General features: G+C 42.9%; 1 protein-coding gene across 3 annotated transcripts in view; it reads left to right on the top strand.

Annotated features, from left to right (window-relative positions):
• syt14a (synaptotagmin XIVa) overlaps nt 1–15,233 on the top strand; it is a 201,603-nt gene that overhangs the window by 112,968 nt on the left and 73,402 nt on the right. For all 3 annotated transcript variants that reach the window (XM_071380789.1, XM_071380790.1, XM_071380792.1), the window contains exon 3: nt 153–305. In XM_071380789.1, the coding sequence (XP_071236890.1) occupies nt 153–305 (153 nt within the window). The remainder of the gene's footprint in view (nt 1–152; nt 306–15,233) is intronic.

Here is a 15,233-nt window from a genome sequence, read left to right as displayed (position 1 = left end):
CCTAGCTAATGAAACAAACCTGGATATTTTTGCAGCCGCAATAATCATTGTACACACCTTAGGCTTCGTAAATGAGTTGAGAAATAGACGTTTTGAGAGGCCCCGTCCATTCATACAATCTCCATTTTGCTCTACTTCTCTTCTCCCTGCAGTCTCTCCAGAGACGCTGGGGTTTCTGACGGCCATCGGACTCTTCCTCATTCTGATGATCATCCTGTTCTTATACCTCAACAACAAGCTATCGCTTGAGAATGCCGGGAGCCGGGCATGCCTAGACGAGTTCAGGAAAACCAAGGAGTTGCAAGGTAAATCTGAACTCTGTGTGTGTGTGAGCTGTAAAGAAACCCTGGGTTGAATTGACAATGCCTTGAGGGCATGTTCATAAGTTTGACACAGGGAGTGCAAATGAGCAGCTGTATTATGTGCAGTAGTGATGTGTAGTTTGTCAACGATTCGTTCTTTTTGAATGTCCCTTTCAGTCCCGCTTGTAAAGGCTTCATGAAGCCTTCATAATGCCTTTATAAATACTACGTAAATATGTTAAAAATCATATATCATGCTTTATAAAGTGTTCATAAGTGTCATAACTGTGACATAACCACCAATGACTAATGTGACAACCCACTATGTCAAATATGACAGAAACCTGTGCTTTATAAAGGGTGGCTTAAGCACCGCTTAATAATGGCCTTATAAATCATTATATTGAGGCTTCATAAAGTATTTATAACCCTGTCATACATCATTGCAACACCAGGATATTGGATTCGAATCCCCGGACCACCCATATGTAAAAATGTATTCACGCATGACTAAGTAACTTTGCATAAAAGTGTCTGCTAAATTTGATATTATATTACATTTCACTAAAACATTTCTAGGATGGCCCAACCTCTTTCTCTCTTGGATGCATAGTCAATATTGGACCTGACCTCAACTTCCCTCCCAAAAAACATTGGTAGGGCCTTTTTAAAATTAGTTTTAAAAAAACATCTGTTTTTCCCCCCAAATTCTGTTTTCTTGGTTTTGTTTTTCCAGGTTTTGAATTTCTCCATTTTTGTTTCTGGTTTACCACCGTTTTTTCATAGAAAAACAAGAAAATTGGATTTTCTGTGTTCACAACTATGCTTAAACCATATCTGAGGTTGACTTGAGATCTGGGAAAAATTTAAGAAACTTACGATTTCTTTGTGTAGTTGTCCTTTATTCAGAGAGAATGCCCTGCACTGTTTGGTTAGCGGGTTTTCTGTAGTGCAGTAAACAAACATGTGATGTGATTCAGTCCCCAATGGAATGGGTGGAGTAAAAGGCCAGCAACCCTCCGTATTATTAAGAGCTCCATGAAATGACACCATACAGTGCTTTCGGAAAGTATTCAGACCCCTTCTCCACATTATGTTACGTTACAAACTTATTCTCAAATGTATTATAGTATTTTTTTTCTCATCAATCTACACACAAGACCCCATTTTGACAAAGCAGAAACAGGTTTTTAGACAATTTAGCAAATGTATAATAAAAAAAACAGAAATAGCTTATTTACATAAGTATTCAGACCCTTTGCTATGAGACTCGAAATTGAGCTCAGGTGCATCCTGTTTCCATTGAATCATCCTTGAGATGTTTCTAGAACTTGATTGGAGTCCACTTGGGGTAAATTCAATTGATTGGACATGATTTGGAAAGGCACACACCTGTCTATGTAAGGTCCCACAGTTGACAGTGCACGTCAGAGCAAAAACCAAGCCATGAGGTCGAAGGACTTGTCCATATTGTTTTCAAGACAGGATTGTGTCGAGGCACAGATCTGGGGAAGAGTAGCAAAATATTTCTGCAGCATTGAAGAACACAGTGGCCTCCGTCATTATTAAATTAGTTGAGTGGTCAGATGGAAGTAAAAGCCACGAGAGCCTGCTTGGAGTTTGCCAAAAGGCAACTAAAGGACTGACCATGAGAAAAAAAAATCTCTGGTCTGATGAAACCAAGATATTGAACTCTTTGGCCTGAATGCCAAGGATCAAGTCTGAAAGAATCCTGGCACCATCCCTACGGTGAAGCATGGTGTTGGCAGCACCATGCTGTGGGGATGTTTTTCAGTGGCAGGGACTGGAAGACTTGTCAGGATCGAGGGAAAGATGAACAGAGAAAAGTACAGAGAGATCCTTGATGAAAACCTGCTCCAGAGCGCTCAGGACCTCAGACTAGGATGTAGGTTCACCTTCCAACAGGACAACGACCCTAAGCACACAGCCAAGACAACACAGGAGTGGCTGCAGGTCAAGTCTCTGAATGTCCTTGAGTGGCCCAGCCAGAGCCCGGATTTGAACCCAAGCAAACATCTCTGGAGAGACCTGAAAATGGCTTTGCAGCGACCATGACCATCCAAACTTACAGAGCTTGAGAAGAATGGGAGAAATTCCACAGATACAGATGTGCCAAGCTTACTTATATAAATGTAATATTTCAGTTTTTGATTTTGACTAAATTTGCACAAAATTCTTAACCTGTTTTTGCTTTGTCATTATGGGGTATTGTGTGTAGATTGATTAAATTGTTTTTTCCCCTCATCAATTTTAGAATAAGGCTGTAACGTAACAGAATGTGGAAAAGTCAAGTCTTCTGAATACTTTCCAATTGCAATGTATATGCGACTGACCGGCTCAAATCGGTCTTATGTAGCAACATTTGAAACCGGGTTTTTTACATTGGATAAAAGTAGAGACTCAGAGCTAAATGGTATATCATACACTACAGTTGAGGAACAATGAGAAAGTCATTTTGCTTAGAAAATTAATAAACTTGTAATCTCGCTTTTGAGAAAATGGCCTTTGAATGTTTTGGTACTACTACTTGAGAGCCCTTCTTTGTCTAAGCCTATTCAGCATCGTTCACACCCTCTTAAGCTTAAGCTTTTGCCCCAACCATCTTTTTAAGCGTTGATCCGAGCGTTCTGTACTAACAGCAGCAGTCAAGCTCTCCTGTTAACCTCTCTGCGCTACGGATCCCTTTAGCGGGATAATTTTCCTAAACAACCGCTGAATTGCAGGTCGCAAAATATTACAAAAAATATTTAGAATCATGCAATCACAAGTGAAATATACCAAAACACAGCTTAGCTTGTTGTTATTCCACCTATCGTGTCAGATTTTGAAAATATGCTTTGCAGCGAAAGCAATCCAAGCTTTTGTGAGTGTATCAATCAATGCTAGAACAGCTAGCCCCAAATTAGCATGGTCACGAAAGTCAGAAAAGCAATAAAATTAATCGCTTACCTTTGATAATCTTCGGATGTTTGCACTCACGAGACTCCCAGTTACACAATAAATGTTATTTTTGTTCGATAAATATTACTTTTATAACAAAAAAACGCCATTTGGGTTCCGCGTTATGTTCCGCGTTCCGTTCGACGAAAAGTATCCGTAATGTTCGTAGAAACATGTCAAATGTTTTTTATAATCAATCCTCAGGTTGTTTTTAACAAACATAATCGATAATATTTCAACCGGACCGTAACCTATTCAATAAAAGAGAGAAAGAAAATGGAGAGCTACCCCTCTCGCGCGCAGGAATTAATCAGAGGACACATGACTAGTTTTGAAAAATCTCGCTAATTTTTCCAAATAAAAGCCTGAAACTATGTCTAAAGCCTGGTCACAGCCTGAGGAAGCCATTGGGAAAGGAATCTGGTTGATACCCCTTTAAATGGAAGAAAGACGGGCCAGGAAACAGATTTGAAAAAAATTCAAATAAATCACTTCCGGGTTAGATTTCCTCAGGTTATCAAATCAAATCAAATCAAATTTTATTAGTCACATACACATGGTTAGCAGATGTTAATGCGAGTGTAGCGAAATGCTTGTGCTTCTAGTTCCGAAAATGCAGTAATAACCAACAAGTAATCTAACCTAACAATTCCACAACTACTACCTTATACACACACAAGTGTAAAGGGATAAAGAATATGTACATAAAGATATATGAATGAGTGGTGGTACAGAACGGCATAGGCAAGATGCAGTAGATGGTATAGAGTACGGTATATACATATGAGATGAGTACTGTAGGGTATGTAAACATAAAGTGGCATAGTTTAAAGTGGCTAGTGGTACATGTATTACATAAAGATGGCAAGATGCAGTAGATGATATAGAGTACAGTATATACATATGAGATGGGTAATGTAGGGTATGTAAACATTATATTAAGTGGCATTGTTTAAAGTGGTTAGTGGTACATTTTTACATAATTTCCATCAATTCCCATTTTTAAAGTGGCTGGAGTTGAGTCAGTATGTTGGCAGCGGCCGCTAAATGTTAGTGGTGGCTGTTTAACAGTCTGATGGCCTTGAGGTAGAAGCTGTTTTTCAGTCTCTCGGTCCCTGCTTTGATGCACCTGTACTGACCTCGTCTTCTGGATGATAGCGGGGTGAACAGGCAGTGGCTTGGGTGGTTGTTGTCCTTGATGATCTTTATGGCCTTCCTGTGACATCGGGTGGTGTAGGTGTCCTGGAGGGCAGGTAGTTTGCCCCCGGTGATGCGTTCTGCAGACCTCACTACCCTCTGGAGAGCCTTACGGTTGTGGGCGGAGCAGTTGCCGTACCAGGCGGTGATACAGCCCGACAGGATGCTCTCGATTGTGCATCTGTAGAAGTTTGTGAGTGCTTTTGGTGACAAGCCGAATTTCTTCAGCCTCCTGAGGTTGAAGAGGCGCTGCTGCGCCTTCTTCACGACGCTGTCTGTGTGGGTGGACCAATTCAGTTTGTCCGTGATGTGTACACCGAGGAACTTAAAACTTTCCACCTTCTCCACTACTGACCCGTCGATGTGGATAGGGGGGTGCTCCCTCTGCTGTTTCCTGAAGTCCACAATCATCTCCTTTGTTTTGTTGACGTTGAGTGTGAGGTTATTTTCCTGACACCACACTCCGAGGGCCCTCACCTCCTCCCTGTAGGCCGTCTCGTCGTTGTTGGTAATCAAGCCTACCACTGTAGTGTCATCCGCAAACTTGATGATTGAGTTGGAGGCGTGCATGGCCACGCAGTCGTGGGTGAACAGGGAGTACAGGAGAGGGCTCAGAACGCACCCTTGTGGGGCCCCAGTGTTGAGGATCAGCGGGGTGGAGATGTTGTTACCTACCCTCACCACCTGGGGGGCGGCCCGTCAGGAAGTCCAGGACCCAGTTGCACAGGGCGGGGTCGAGACCCAGGGTCTCGAGCTTGATGACGAGTTTGGAGGGTACTATGGCGTTAAATGCTGAGCTGTAATCGATGAACAGCATTCTCACATGGGTATTCCTCTTGTCCAGATGGGTTAGGGCAGTGTGCAGTGTGGTTGCGATTGCGTCGTCTGTGGACCTATTGGGTCGGAAAGCAAATTGGAGTGGGTCTAGGGTGTCCGGTAGGGTGGAGGTGATATGGTCCTTGACTAGTCTCTCAAAGCACTTCATGATGACGGAAGTGAGTGCTACGGGGCGGTAGTCGTTTAGCTCAGTTACCTTAGCTTTCTTGGGAACAGGAACAATGGTGGCCCTCTTGAAGCATGTGGGAACAGCAGACTGGGATAAGGATTGATTGAATATGTCCGTAAACACACCAGCCAGCTGGTCTGCGCATGCTCTGAGGACGCGGCTGGGAATGCCGTCTGGGCCTGCAGCCTTGCGAGGGTTAACACGTTTAAATGTTTTACTCACCTCGGCTGCAGTGAAGGAGAGCCCGCAGGTTTTGGTAGGGGGCCGTGTCAGTGGCACTGTATTGTCCTCAAAGCGGGCAAAAAAGTTGTTTAGCCTGTCTGGGAGCAAGACATCCTGGTCCGCGACGGGGCTGGTTTTCTTTTTGTAATCCGTGATTGACTGTAGACCCTGCCACATACCTCTTGTGTCTAAGCTGTTGAATTGCGACTCGATTTTGTCTCTGTACTGGGACTTAGCCTGTTTGATTGCCTTGCGGAGAGAATAGCTACACTGTTTGTATTCGGTTATGCTTCCGGTCACCTTGCCCTGGTTAAAAGCAGTGGTTCGCGCTTTCAGTTTCACGCGAATGCTGCCGTCAATCCACGGTTTCTGGTTTGGGAATGTTTTAATCGTTGCTGTGGGTACGACATCGTCAATGCACTTCCTAATGAACTCGCTCACCGAATCAGCATATTCGTCAATATTGTTGTTGGACGCAATGCGGAACATATTCCAATCCGCGTGATCGAAGCAGCCTTGAAGCGTGGAATCAGATTGGTCGGACCAGCGTTGAACAGACCTGAGCGCGGGAGCTTGTTGTTTTAGTTTCTGTTTGTAGGCTGGAATCAACAAAATGGAGTCGTGGTCAGCTTTTCCGAAAGGGGGGCGGGGGAGGGCCTTATATGCGTCGCGGAAATTAGTATAACAATGATCTAGGGTTTTTCCAGCCCTGGTAGCACAATCGATATGCTGATAGAATTTAGGGAGTTTTGTTTTTAGATTAGCCTTGTTAAAATCCCCAGCTACGATGAATGCAGCCTCAGGGTGTGTGGTTTCCAGTTTACAAAGAGTCAGATAAAGTTCGTTCAGGGCCATCGATGTGTCTGCTTGGGGGGGAATATATACGGCTGTGATTATGATCGAAGAGAATTCCCTTGGTAGATAATGCGGTCGACATTTGATTGTGAGGAGTTCTAGATCAGGTGAACAGAATGACTTGAGTTCCTGTGTGTTGTTATGATGATCACACCACGTCTCGTTAATCATAAGGCATACCCCCCCGCCCCTCTTCTTACCAGAAAGATGTTTGTTTCTGTCGGCGCGATGCATGAAGAAACCAGCTGGCTGCACCGACTCCGTTAGCGTCTCTTGAGTTAGCCATGTTTCCGTGAAGCAGAGCACGTTGCAATCCCTGATGTCTCTCTGGAATGCTACCCGTGCTCGGATTTCATCAACCTTATTGTCAAGAGACTGGACATTGGCGAGTAGTATGCTAGGGAGTGGAGCGCGATGTGCCCGTCTCCGGATCCGTTTCGGGAAAGTCATATTCCTGGTAGGAACGATGATGAGTTGACGTTAATCGTATATTCAGTAGTTCCTCCCGACTGTATGTAATGAAACCTAAGATTACCTGGGGTACCGATGTAAGAAATAACACATAAAAAAACAAAATACTGCATATTTTCCAAGGAACGCGAAGCGAGGCGGCCATCTCGTGTCGGCGCCGGATGTTAAGGGCCTGCAGAATCAGTTGTGTTATACTCACAGACAATATTTTGACCGTTTTGGAAACTTTGGAGTGTTTTCTATCCTAATCTATAAATTATATGCATATTCTACGATCTGGACCTGAGAAATTGTCCGTTTACCTTGGGAACGTTATTTAAAAAAATAAAATAATAATCTGACCTCTAGCGTCAAGAGGTTTTAAGATCTTTATTATGCACAGATGTGTATTTTGTGGTTGTGACCCAGAGACACTTTACCATTTCTTTTGAGACTGTACTTGTGTCAGAAGATTTGAATGAGTTAGATTTTATTAGATTTCATTTGAAACTACTATTAATGTTCATTTGAAAGACTGGTATTATGTTTTATTTTGATCCAAATTATATGGACCCTGATTTAACTTTCATTGTTAATAAAAAAAATTCATGGTAGATTCTTTATCCATGAAATGAAGTGGGCGGAGAACAAACCACTCTTCACATTGTTTAAGATAGAATTGAAATGATCAGTAAGTGTAAAAACACAGAAAAGCAATACGTACCATAAAACCTTTTGACAAATTGAAAATGCATCTCGATATGTTAGGTTTATGTACTCTTGTTTGTATATTTCTATTTTTGTATTTGTTTTGTTCATCATAATAATATATATATATATATATATATATATATATATATATATATATATATATATATATATATATATATATATATATATATATAGCAGTCAAGCACCCAAGCTAACTTGCTAGCTACTTCCAGACACATATGAGAGAACAGCTCAATGAACATTACTCACCCTAGCAGAGCTGGTTAGGCTGGTATGTTTTCCAGAGTGTTGGTGACTGCAACTGTGCTGTCAGATTGACCATTCAGAGCACTTCGCTCTCGGAGTGTTCAGCGCGCATTCTGGATGCTCTGGCCGATGAGTAGGGTTGATCTGAACGTTCTGACCTCACAACGGCAGTCAAGCACCCAAGCTAACTGGCTAACGTTGGCTAGCTTGCTAGCTACTTCCAGACACAATGAGAGAATACCCCACTGACCATTTTACTCACCCTAGCGGAGCGAGTTAGGCTTTTTTCATGTTGTCCAGATCGTTGGTGACTAACTGAGCTGATGGCAACAATTTAATTACGCTTTTTTTGCCGACGTTTACTGACATCCGCCATATTCAACGAGTGTTGAGCGTTTGTTAATTCAGTTATTCTGCGCTCTGGCACACTCAGGCGAGAGTCTTTTGTTAAGACATGTACAGTTGAAGTCGGGAAGTTTACATACATTAAAACTCGTTTTACAACCACTCCACAAATTTCTTAACAAACTATAGTTTTGGCAAGTCGGTTCGGACATAATTTTTTCATTTTTTTCATTTTTTTTTTCATTTTTACAACAATTGTTTACAGACAGATTATTTCACTTATAACTCACTGTATCACAATTCCAGTGGGTCAGAAGTTTACATACAGTAAGTTGATTGTACCTGTTTCCTCCAGCATCTTCACAAGGTCCTTTGCTGTTGTTCTTGGATTGATTTGCACTTTTCGCAGCAAAGTACATTCATTTCTAGGAGACCGAACACGTCTCCTTCCTGAGCGGTATGACTGCTGCATGGTCCCATGGTGTTTATTCTTGCGTACTATTGTTTGTACAGATGAACGTGGTACCTTCAGGCATTTGGAAATTGCTCCCTAGGATGAACCAGACTTGGTCTACAATTATTTTTCCTGAGGTCTTGGCAGATTTCTTTTGATGTCAGGTAAAGAGGCACCAACTTTGAAGGTAGGCCTTGAACTACATCCACAGGTACATCTCCAATTGACTCAAATTATGTCAATTAGCCTATCAGAAGCTTCTAACGCCATGATATAATTTTCTGGAATTTTCCAAGCTGTTTAAAGGCACAGTCAACTTAGTGTATGTAAACTTCTGACCCACTGGAATTGTGATAGTGAATTATAAGTGAACTAATCTGTCTGTTAAAAAAAAAAATCACTTGTGACATGCAAAGGAGATGTCCTAACCGACTTCCCAAAACTATAGTTAAAGAGAAATTTGTGGGGTGGTTGAAAAACTTCCGACTTCAACTGTCAGAAAGCAAAGACTACCGTTCATGCATTTCACTTTGTACTGATTGTACTCAGATTGTGATTTAGACTGAACTTTACGGTGACTTCCCTTCTACGTTACCCTGTTTTAAATTTAAGCGTCAACAGAATAAACAACCCCAAATTAGTTTGTATCCTGTGCTGGGTTTACTTTCGACAGGCTACATTTGTTTTATGAATGACCAAAGGTGTCTGACATTAAAGGAAGTAGAGTGTCATATGATCAAAAGCATTTATGTATGTGTTATAAATTACCTATATTGGTATGACTTATGTACAACGGCATGTGATAGTGTCTTTATGAATGTGTCATGAACCGGCTCGAAGTTCGTAACAAAAAGGGAGACAACGTGGAGATAAGGAATAACAAAATATATTTATAAACTTAACTAAACTAAATACAATTAACAATGGTGTGTGTAGTCAGTAATCAGTAGTGTATGTGAGCGTTTGTGTGCATAAATGTGATAATGAGGGGTGTTGAAGGTGCCAAAGCAACCAGACAGCCACAAAAAATGCCACAACCAAAATATGTAAGTTTGCCTGCATGGAGAGAGTCTCCTCAATAAATGGGGAAGAGGTGTATTTATCCTGGGACACACCCGAGCCCAGGTGTGTCCCATTTCACTGACGACCCTCCCGGCTCCGCCGACCGACATCCTATTAAGGAAAACAAGCACAAAGAGGAAGATTTCAGCAGACAGAGTGGGAGGGTTCCCCCTCCCCCCCAATAAACCTGGGGACCAACAAGGACCCCGGAACACCATACCAGTCACACAGACAAAATACTGCCCTGGATCCTAATAGAAAGCCCCCCCCCTGCATCCCAAATGACTCAGCCTGCGTCCCAAGTCCATGAGGGGGGTACGTGTTCACACTTCCACTTGCCCCAGCCAACTTCGTCCTCAACCGACCTCAGCAACCTTTGCGCACAGGAAGCAACATTTTAAGAGGAAAGAAGAAAACGAGACCAGAAGAGAACAGACATGAGCAATAGAACAGGACAATACCAAAACACAAAATAACAGTGGTCAGTCACGTACACATTCAGGAACAGGGCGCACTAGAGAGCCTGTCAGCAACGACATTATCAGTCCCCTGGATGTGCCGCACATCGAGATGGAATGCTTGTAAAAAATAAACACCATCTCATTATCCTCTGGCTAGGACACATCATGGACCTCAAGAAGGTGAGAGTGTTATGGTCGGTGTAGACCCCAATAGGTACTACTCCCGACCCGACATACACCTTGAAGTGTTATAGCACCCATTTGAGTGCTAGCGCTTCTTTTTCCATGACCGAGTAGTTCAACTAATAATGGTTAAACTATTTGGGGGGAAAAACAGGCCTCTCAACACCAGAGGTAAATGACAAATCCACCCGAGGAGCAGCCAGCACCAGAGTTGAGGTAAGCAACCTCTTTGCATCTTCAAAAGCCTGTTGACAACGAGAAGACCATACATAAACAGCCTTAGCTTTCAGCAAATCTGTCAAGGGAGTTCCCACAGAGAAGTTCCAACAAAAACTACAGTAATAACCAATCATTCCCAAGAAACGCATCAGTTCCTTTTTAGTAGTTGGTGGTGGAAAAGCATCAATAGCTACCACTTTAGCCCGAACAGGATGCACTTCACCCTGCCCAACCACCTTTCCAAGGTATGTAACGGTCGCCTGAGCAAACTCACATTTAGCCAGATTGATCGTGAGGCGACCCGCAGCTAGGCGGTCGAACAAGGCTTGAATACGGGACAGATGTTCCTCTCAAGTATCTGCATATATCACTACATTGTCCAGATAAACAGTGCACCCGGCCAGACCGGAGACAACCCTGTTCATAAGTCGCTGAAAAGTGGTAGGTGCATTACGCAGACCGAAACTCATAACCGAATACGAGTACAGACCAAAGGGTGTAATAAAGGCAGAGATTTCATGTGCCCTACTCGTGGCACCTGCCAATAGCCCTTTAACAGGTCACATTTGCTCACAAACGTAGCTGCTCCGACTTGATCAACGCAGTCCTCCATCCGAGGAAGAGGAAATGAATCTGGCTTAGTGACACTGTTTACCTTATGGTAGTCCGTACAAAATCTGTTTGTCCCATCGGGTTACTGACCAAGATACAGGGAGAAGCCCAACTGGAGAAAGAAGGCTCTGCCATCTTACTCTCCAGCATGTACCTGACCTCAGCATCCAGACAACGCAGTTTCTCTGAAGAAACTCTATAGAACCGCTGACGAATGGGGTCAGCATCGCCAAAGTCAATATCGTGTTCTACTAATTTTGTACGTGTATCAGAAAACAAACAAGGGAATCTCCGAATCAGACCGACCATCTCTTCCCGCCCATCAACAGGTAGATGAGCGAGAAGGCTGTCTAAAATATCCTGGGTCTCTGAATTTTTAAATCTTCCATGCAGTATGCAATCGTCAGGACCAGGAACATCTTCCTCCTCATGCACGAACCTAGCATGACAAGAACCCAGCAAAAAAGTAGTATCAGCCAAAATAACCAGTTTACCGTCCTCTGTAGACTCCCACTGTTCAGCATCAGAGGAACGTGCATAATAGAGTTTATTTTTTATTTTTTTTACATGGCACAGTGGGTGTGCTTTTCTCTGATCTGGACTGGCAACTAGATAGTTTTGCTCAGTGCACTGGCGCACAACCGTATATGGACCTTGAAACCAACAATTGGCAGCAGAGCAAGAACCTGCTCCCCTGGACTAAAGTGACGAGGCTCAGTTCGCCGATCAAATATACCCTTCATCCTCTCCTGTGAAGATGATAGCTTCTCTTTAGCCATTTCACCAGCGGCGTACAGGCGTCGCCGGAAATCACACACATACGATAACAGGGACTGAGGGGGCTCGGGAGACTTCCAGTCATCCTGGAGAACAGAGAAGTCCACGCACCCTATGTCCAAACAAGGTCACGGGTCAAACCCGTGCTCTCCTGTGTAACCTCCCTAGCGGCTAACAGTAACCCCTCCTCCCAATCTTATCCATCTCAGTACAATAAGCTCTCAACAAAGACTTAAGTGTTTGATGGAAACGTTCCAGTGCTCCTTGACTTTGCGCGTGATAGGCTCAAGACAAATTGTGTTTAATATGGAGCTGTTGGAGAACCTGACCAAAGAGATTAGAGGTGAAATTAGATCCTTGATCACTCTGAATGACCTTAGGGATTACAAACAGTGAGAAACTGGGTCAAAGCTTTTAGCACAGACTTAGTCGTGATAGACCAGAGAGGATAGGTAGCAGGAAACCTAGTGGTCTGACACATCACAGTGAACAGGTAACTACTACCCTTTTTAGAACGAGGCAGAGGACCAACACAGTCAATAATCAGATACTCAAAAGGTTGGTTGAGTACAGGAATAGGAAACAGTGGTACCGGCTTGATTAGGTTTACCAGTTAATTGACAGGTGTGACAAGTTGATGAACCCAGAAACATCCCTCTTTAAGAACAAATTCTTAGTTACAATGATGGCCGACACCGGGCAAACCTGGTTGATGCTGGGCCAATTGTGCACCGCCCTATGGGACTCCCAATCACGGTCGGATGTGATACAGCCTGGATTTGAACCAGAGACTGTAGTCTCTTGAACTGAGTTTTTAGTGCCTTAGACCACTGTGCCACTCGGTTGCCATGACCAATATACAGTGGGGAGAACAAGTATTTGAGACACTGCCGATTTTGCAGGTTTTCCTACTTACAAAGCATGTAGAGGTCTGTAATTTTTATCATAGGTACACTTCAACTGTGAGAGACGGAATCTAAAACAAAAATCCAGAAAATCACATTGTATGATTTTTAAGTAATTCATTTGCCGAAGCTATATGACTGTGCCATCAACTTGATTATTTAGCAGACATCACTTGCTTATATTCAGTCAACACATATATTTAAGAATATAATTGAACATTTTCATTTATCTTAGAATAAAAACCTTAGTGCAACAACAGTTTTAGTAAGTAATACTGATGAGTAGAAACAAAAAAATAAGTGTCTTTTTCCGGGTGTTCATGCAGGACAGAGGAATAGCAATTCTTACACTATTGTTCTAAATTCAATCACCTTCTTCTTCCTCATCATTCAGTTCATTGAAATTCAATTTTGAAGTCGTGCACAATTATCATTTTCTATTTGGTTTATATCGCCCAGTCATTGTCAGTTAGAGACACAGTAGCGCCTTGGGACCCAAAAGCATAATCAGTGCTCTAACTCTCCCTTATGCTGGTCTGGAGCAATGAAAGTGACGCAGGGTACCGTACTAAACCACAAGTCCCGCAGCATAATCTCAAAACTTTTAGTTGAGAAACCACTGTATGTAACTACTGTGAAGAAAAAAAAAGAGAAGTGCCATGTTTGAAGAATTTTAAGTAGAATTTACATGTAAAAAAAAATAATAATAATAATAGAAATTGTAGATAGATGAAGTCGGAAGTTTACATACACTTAGGTTGGAGTCATTAAAACTCGTTTTTCAACCACTCCATACATTTCTTGTTAACAAACTATAGTTTTGGCAAGTCGGTTAGGACATCTACTTTGTGCATGACAAGTAATATTTTAAACCATTGTTTACAGACAGATTATTTCACTATATCACAATTCCAGTGGGTCAGAGGTTTACATACACTAAGTTGACTGTGCCTTTAAAAAGCTTGAAAATATCCAGAAAATTATGGCTTTAGAAGCTTCTGATTGGCTAATTGACATCATTTGAGTCAATTGGAGGCGTACCTGTGGATGTATTTCAAGGCCCACCTTCAAACTCAGTGTCTTTTTGCTTGACATCATGGGGAAATCAAAAGAAATCTGCCAAGACCTCAGAATTTTTTTTTAGACCTCCACAAGTCTGGTTCATCCTTGGGAGCAATTTCCAAACGCCTGAAGGTACCACGTTCATCTGTACAAACAATAGTACGCAAGTATAAACACCATGTGACCACGTAGCCGTCATACCGCTCAGGAAGAAGACGTGTTCTGTTTCCTAGAGATTAACGCACTTTGGTGCGAAAAGTGCAAATCAATCCCAGAACAACAGCAAAGGACATTGTGAAGATGCTGGAGTTAGGTACAAAAGTATCTATATCCACAGTAAAACGAGTCCTATATCGACATAACCTGAAAGGCCGGTCAGCAAGTAAGAAGCCACTGCTCCAAAACCACCATAAAAAAGCCAGACTAAGGTTTGCAACTGCACATGGGGACAAATATCTTACTTTTTGGAGAAATGTCCTCTGGTCTGATGAAACAAAAATAACTGTTTGGCCATTACATTTACATTTACATTTAAGTCATTTAGCAGACGCTCTTATCCAGAGCGACTTACAAATTGGTGCATTCACCTTATGATATCCAGTGGAACAACCACTTTACAATAGTGCATCTAACTCTTTTAAGGGGGGGGGTTAGAAGGATTACTTTATCCTATCCTAGGTATTCCTTAAAGAGGTGGGGTTTCAGGTGTCTCCGGAAGGTGGTGATTGACTCCGCTGACCTGGCGTCGTGAGGGAGTTTGTTCCACCATTGGGGTGCCAGAGCAGCGAACAGTTTTGACTGGGCTGAGCGGGAACTGTACTTCCTCAGAGGTAGGGAGGCGAGCAGGCCAGAGGTGGATGAACGCAGTGCCCTTGTTTGGGTGTAGGGCCTGATCAGAGCCTGAAGGTACGGAGGTGCCGTTCCCCTCACAGCTCCGTAGGCAAGCACCATGGTCTTGTAGCGGATGCGAGCTTCAACTGGAAGCCAGTGGAGAGAGCGGAGGAGCGGGGTGACGTGAGAGAACTTGGGAAAGTTGAACACCAGACGGGCTGCGGCGTTCTGGATGAGTTGTAGGGGTTTAATGGCACAGGCAGGGAGCCCAGCCAACAGCGAGTTGCAGTAATCCAGACGGGAGATGACAAGTGCCTGGATTAGGACCTGCGCCGCTTCCTGCGTGAGGCA

This window comes from Salvelinus alpinus, chromosome 33, assembly GCF_045679555.1.
Source record: "Salvelinus alpinus chromosome 33, SLU_Salpinus.1, whole genome shotgun sequence".
Taxonomy (NCBI): domain Eukaryota; kingdom Metazoa; phylum Chordata; class Actinopteri; order Salmoniformes; family Salmonidae; genus Salvelinus; species Salvelinus alpinus.
The sequence above is the reverse complement of the archived record's forward strand: the minus strand, read 5'-3'. Positions and strand labels throughout refer to the sequence as shown.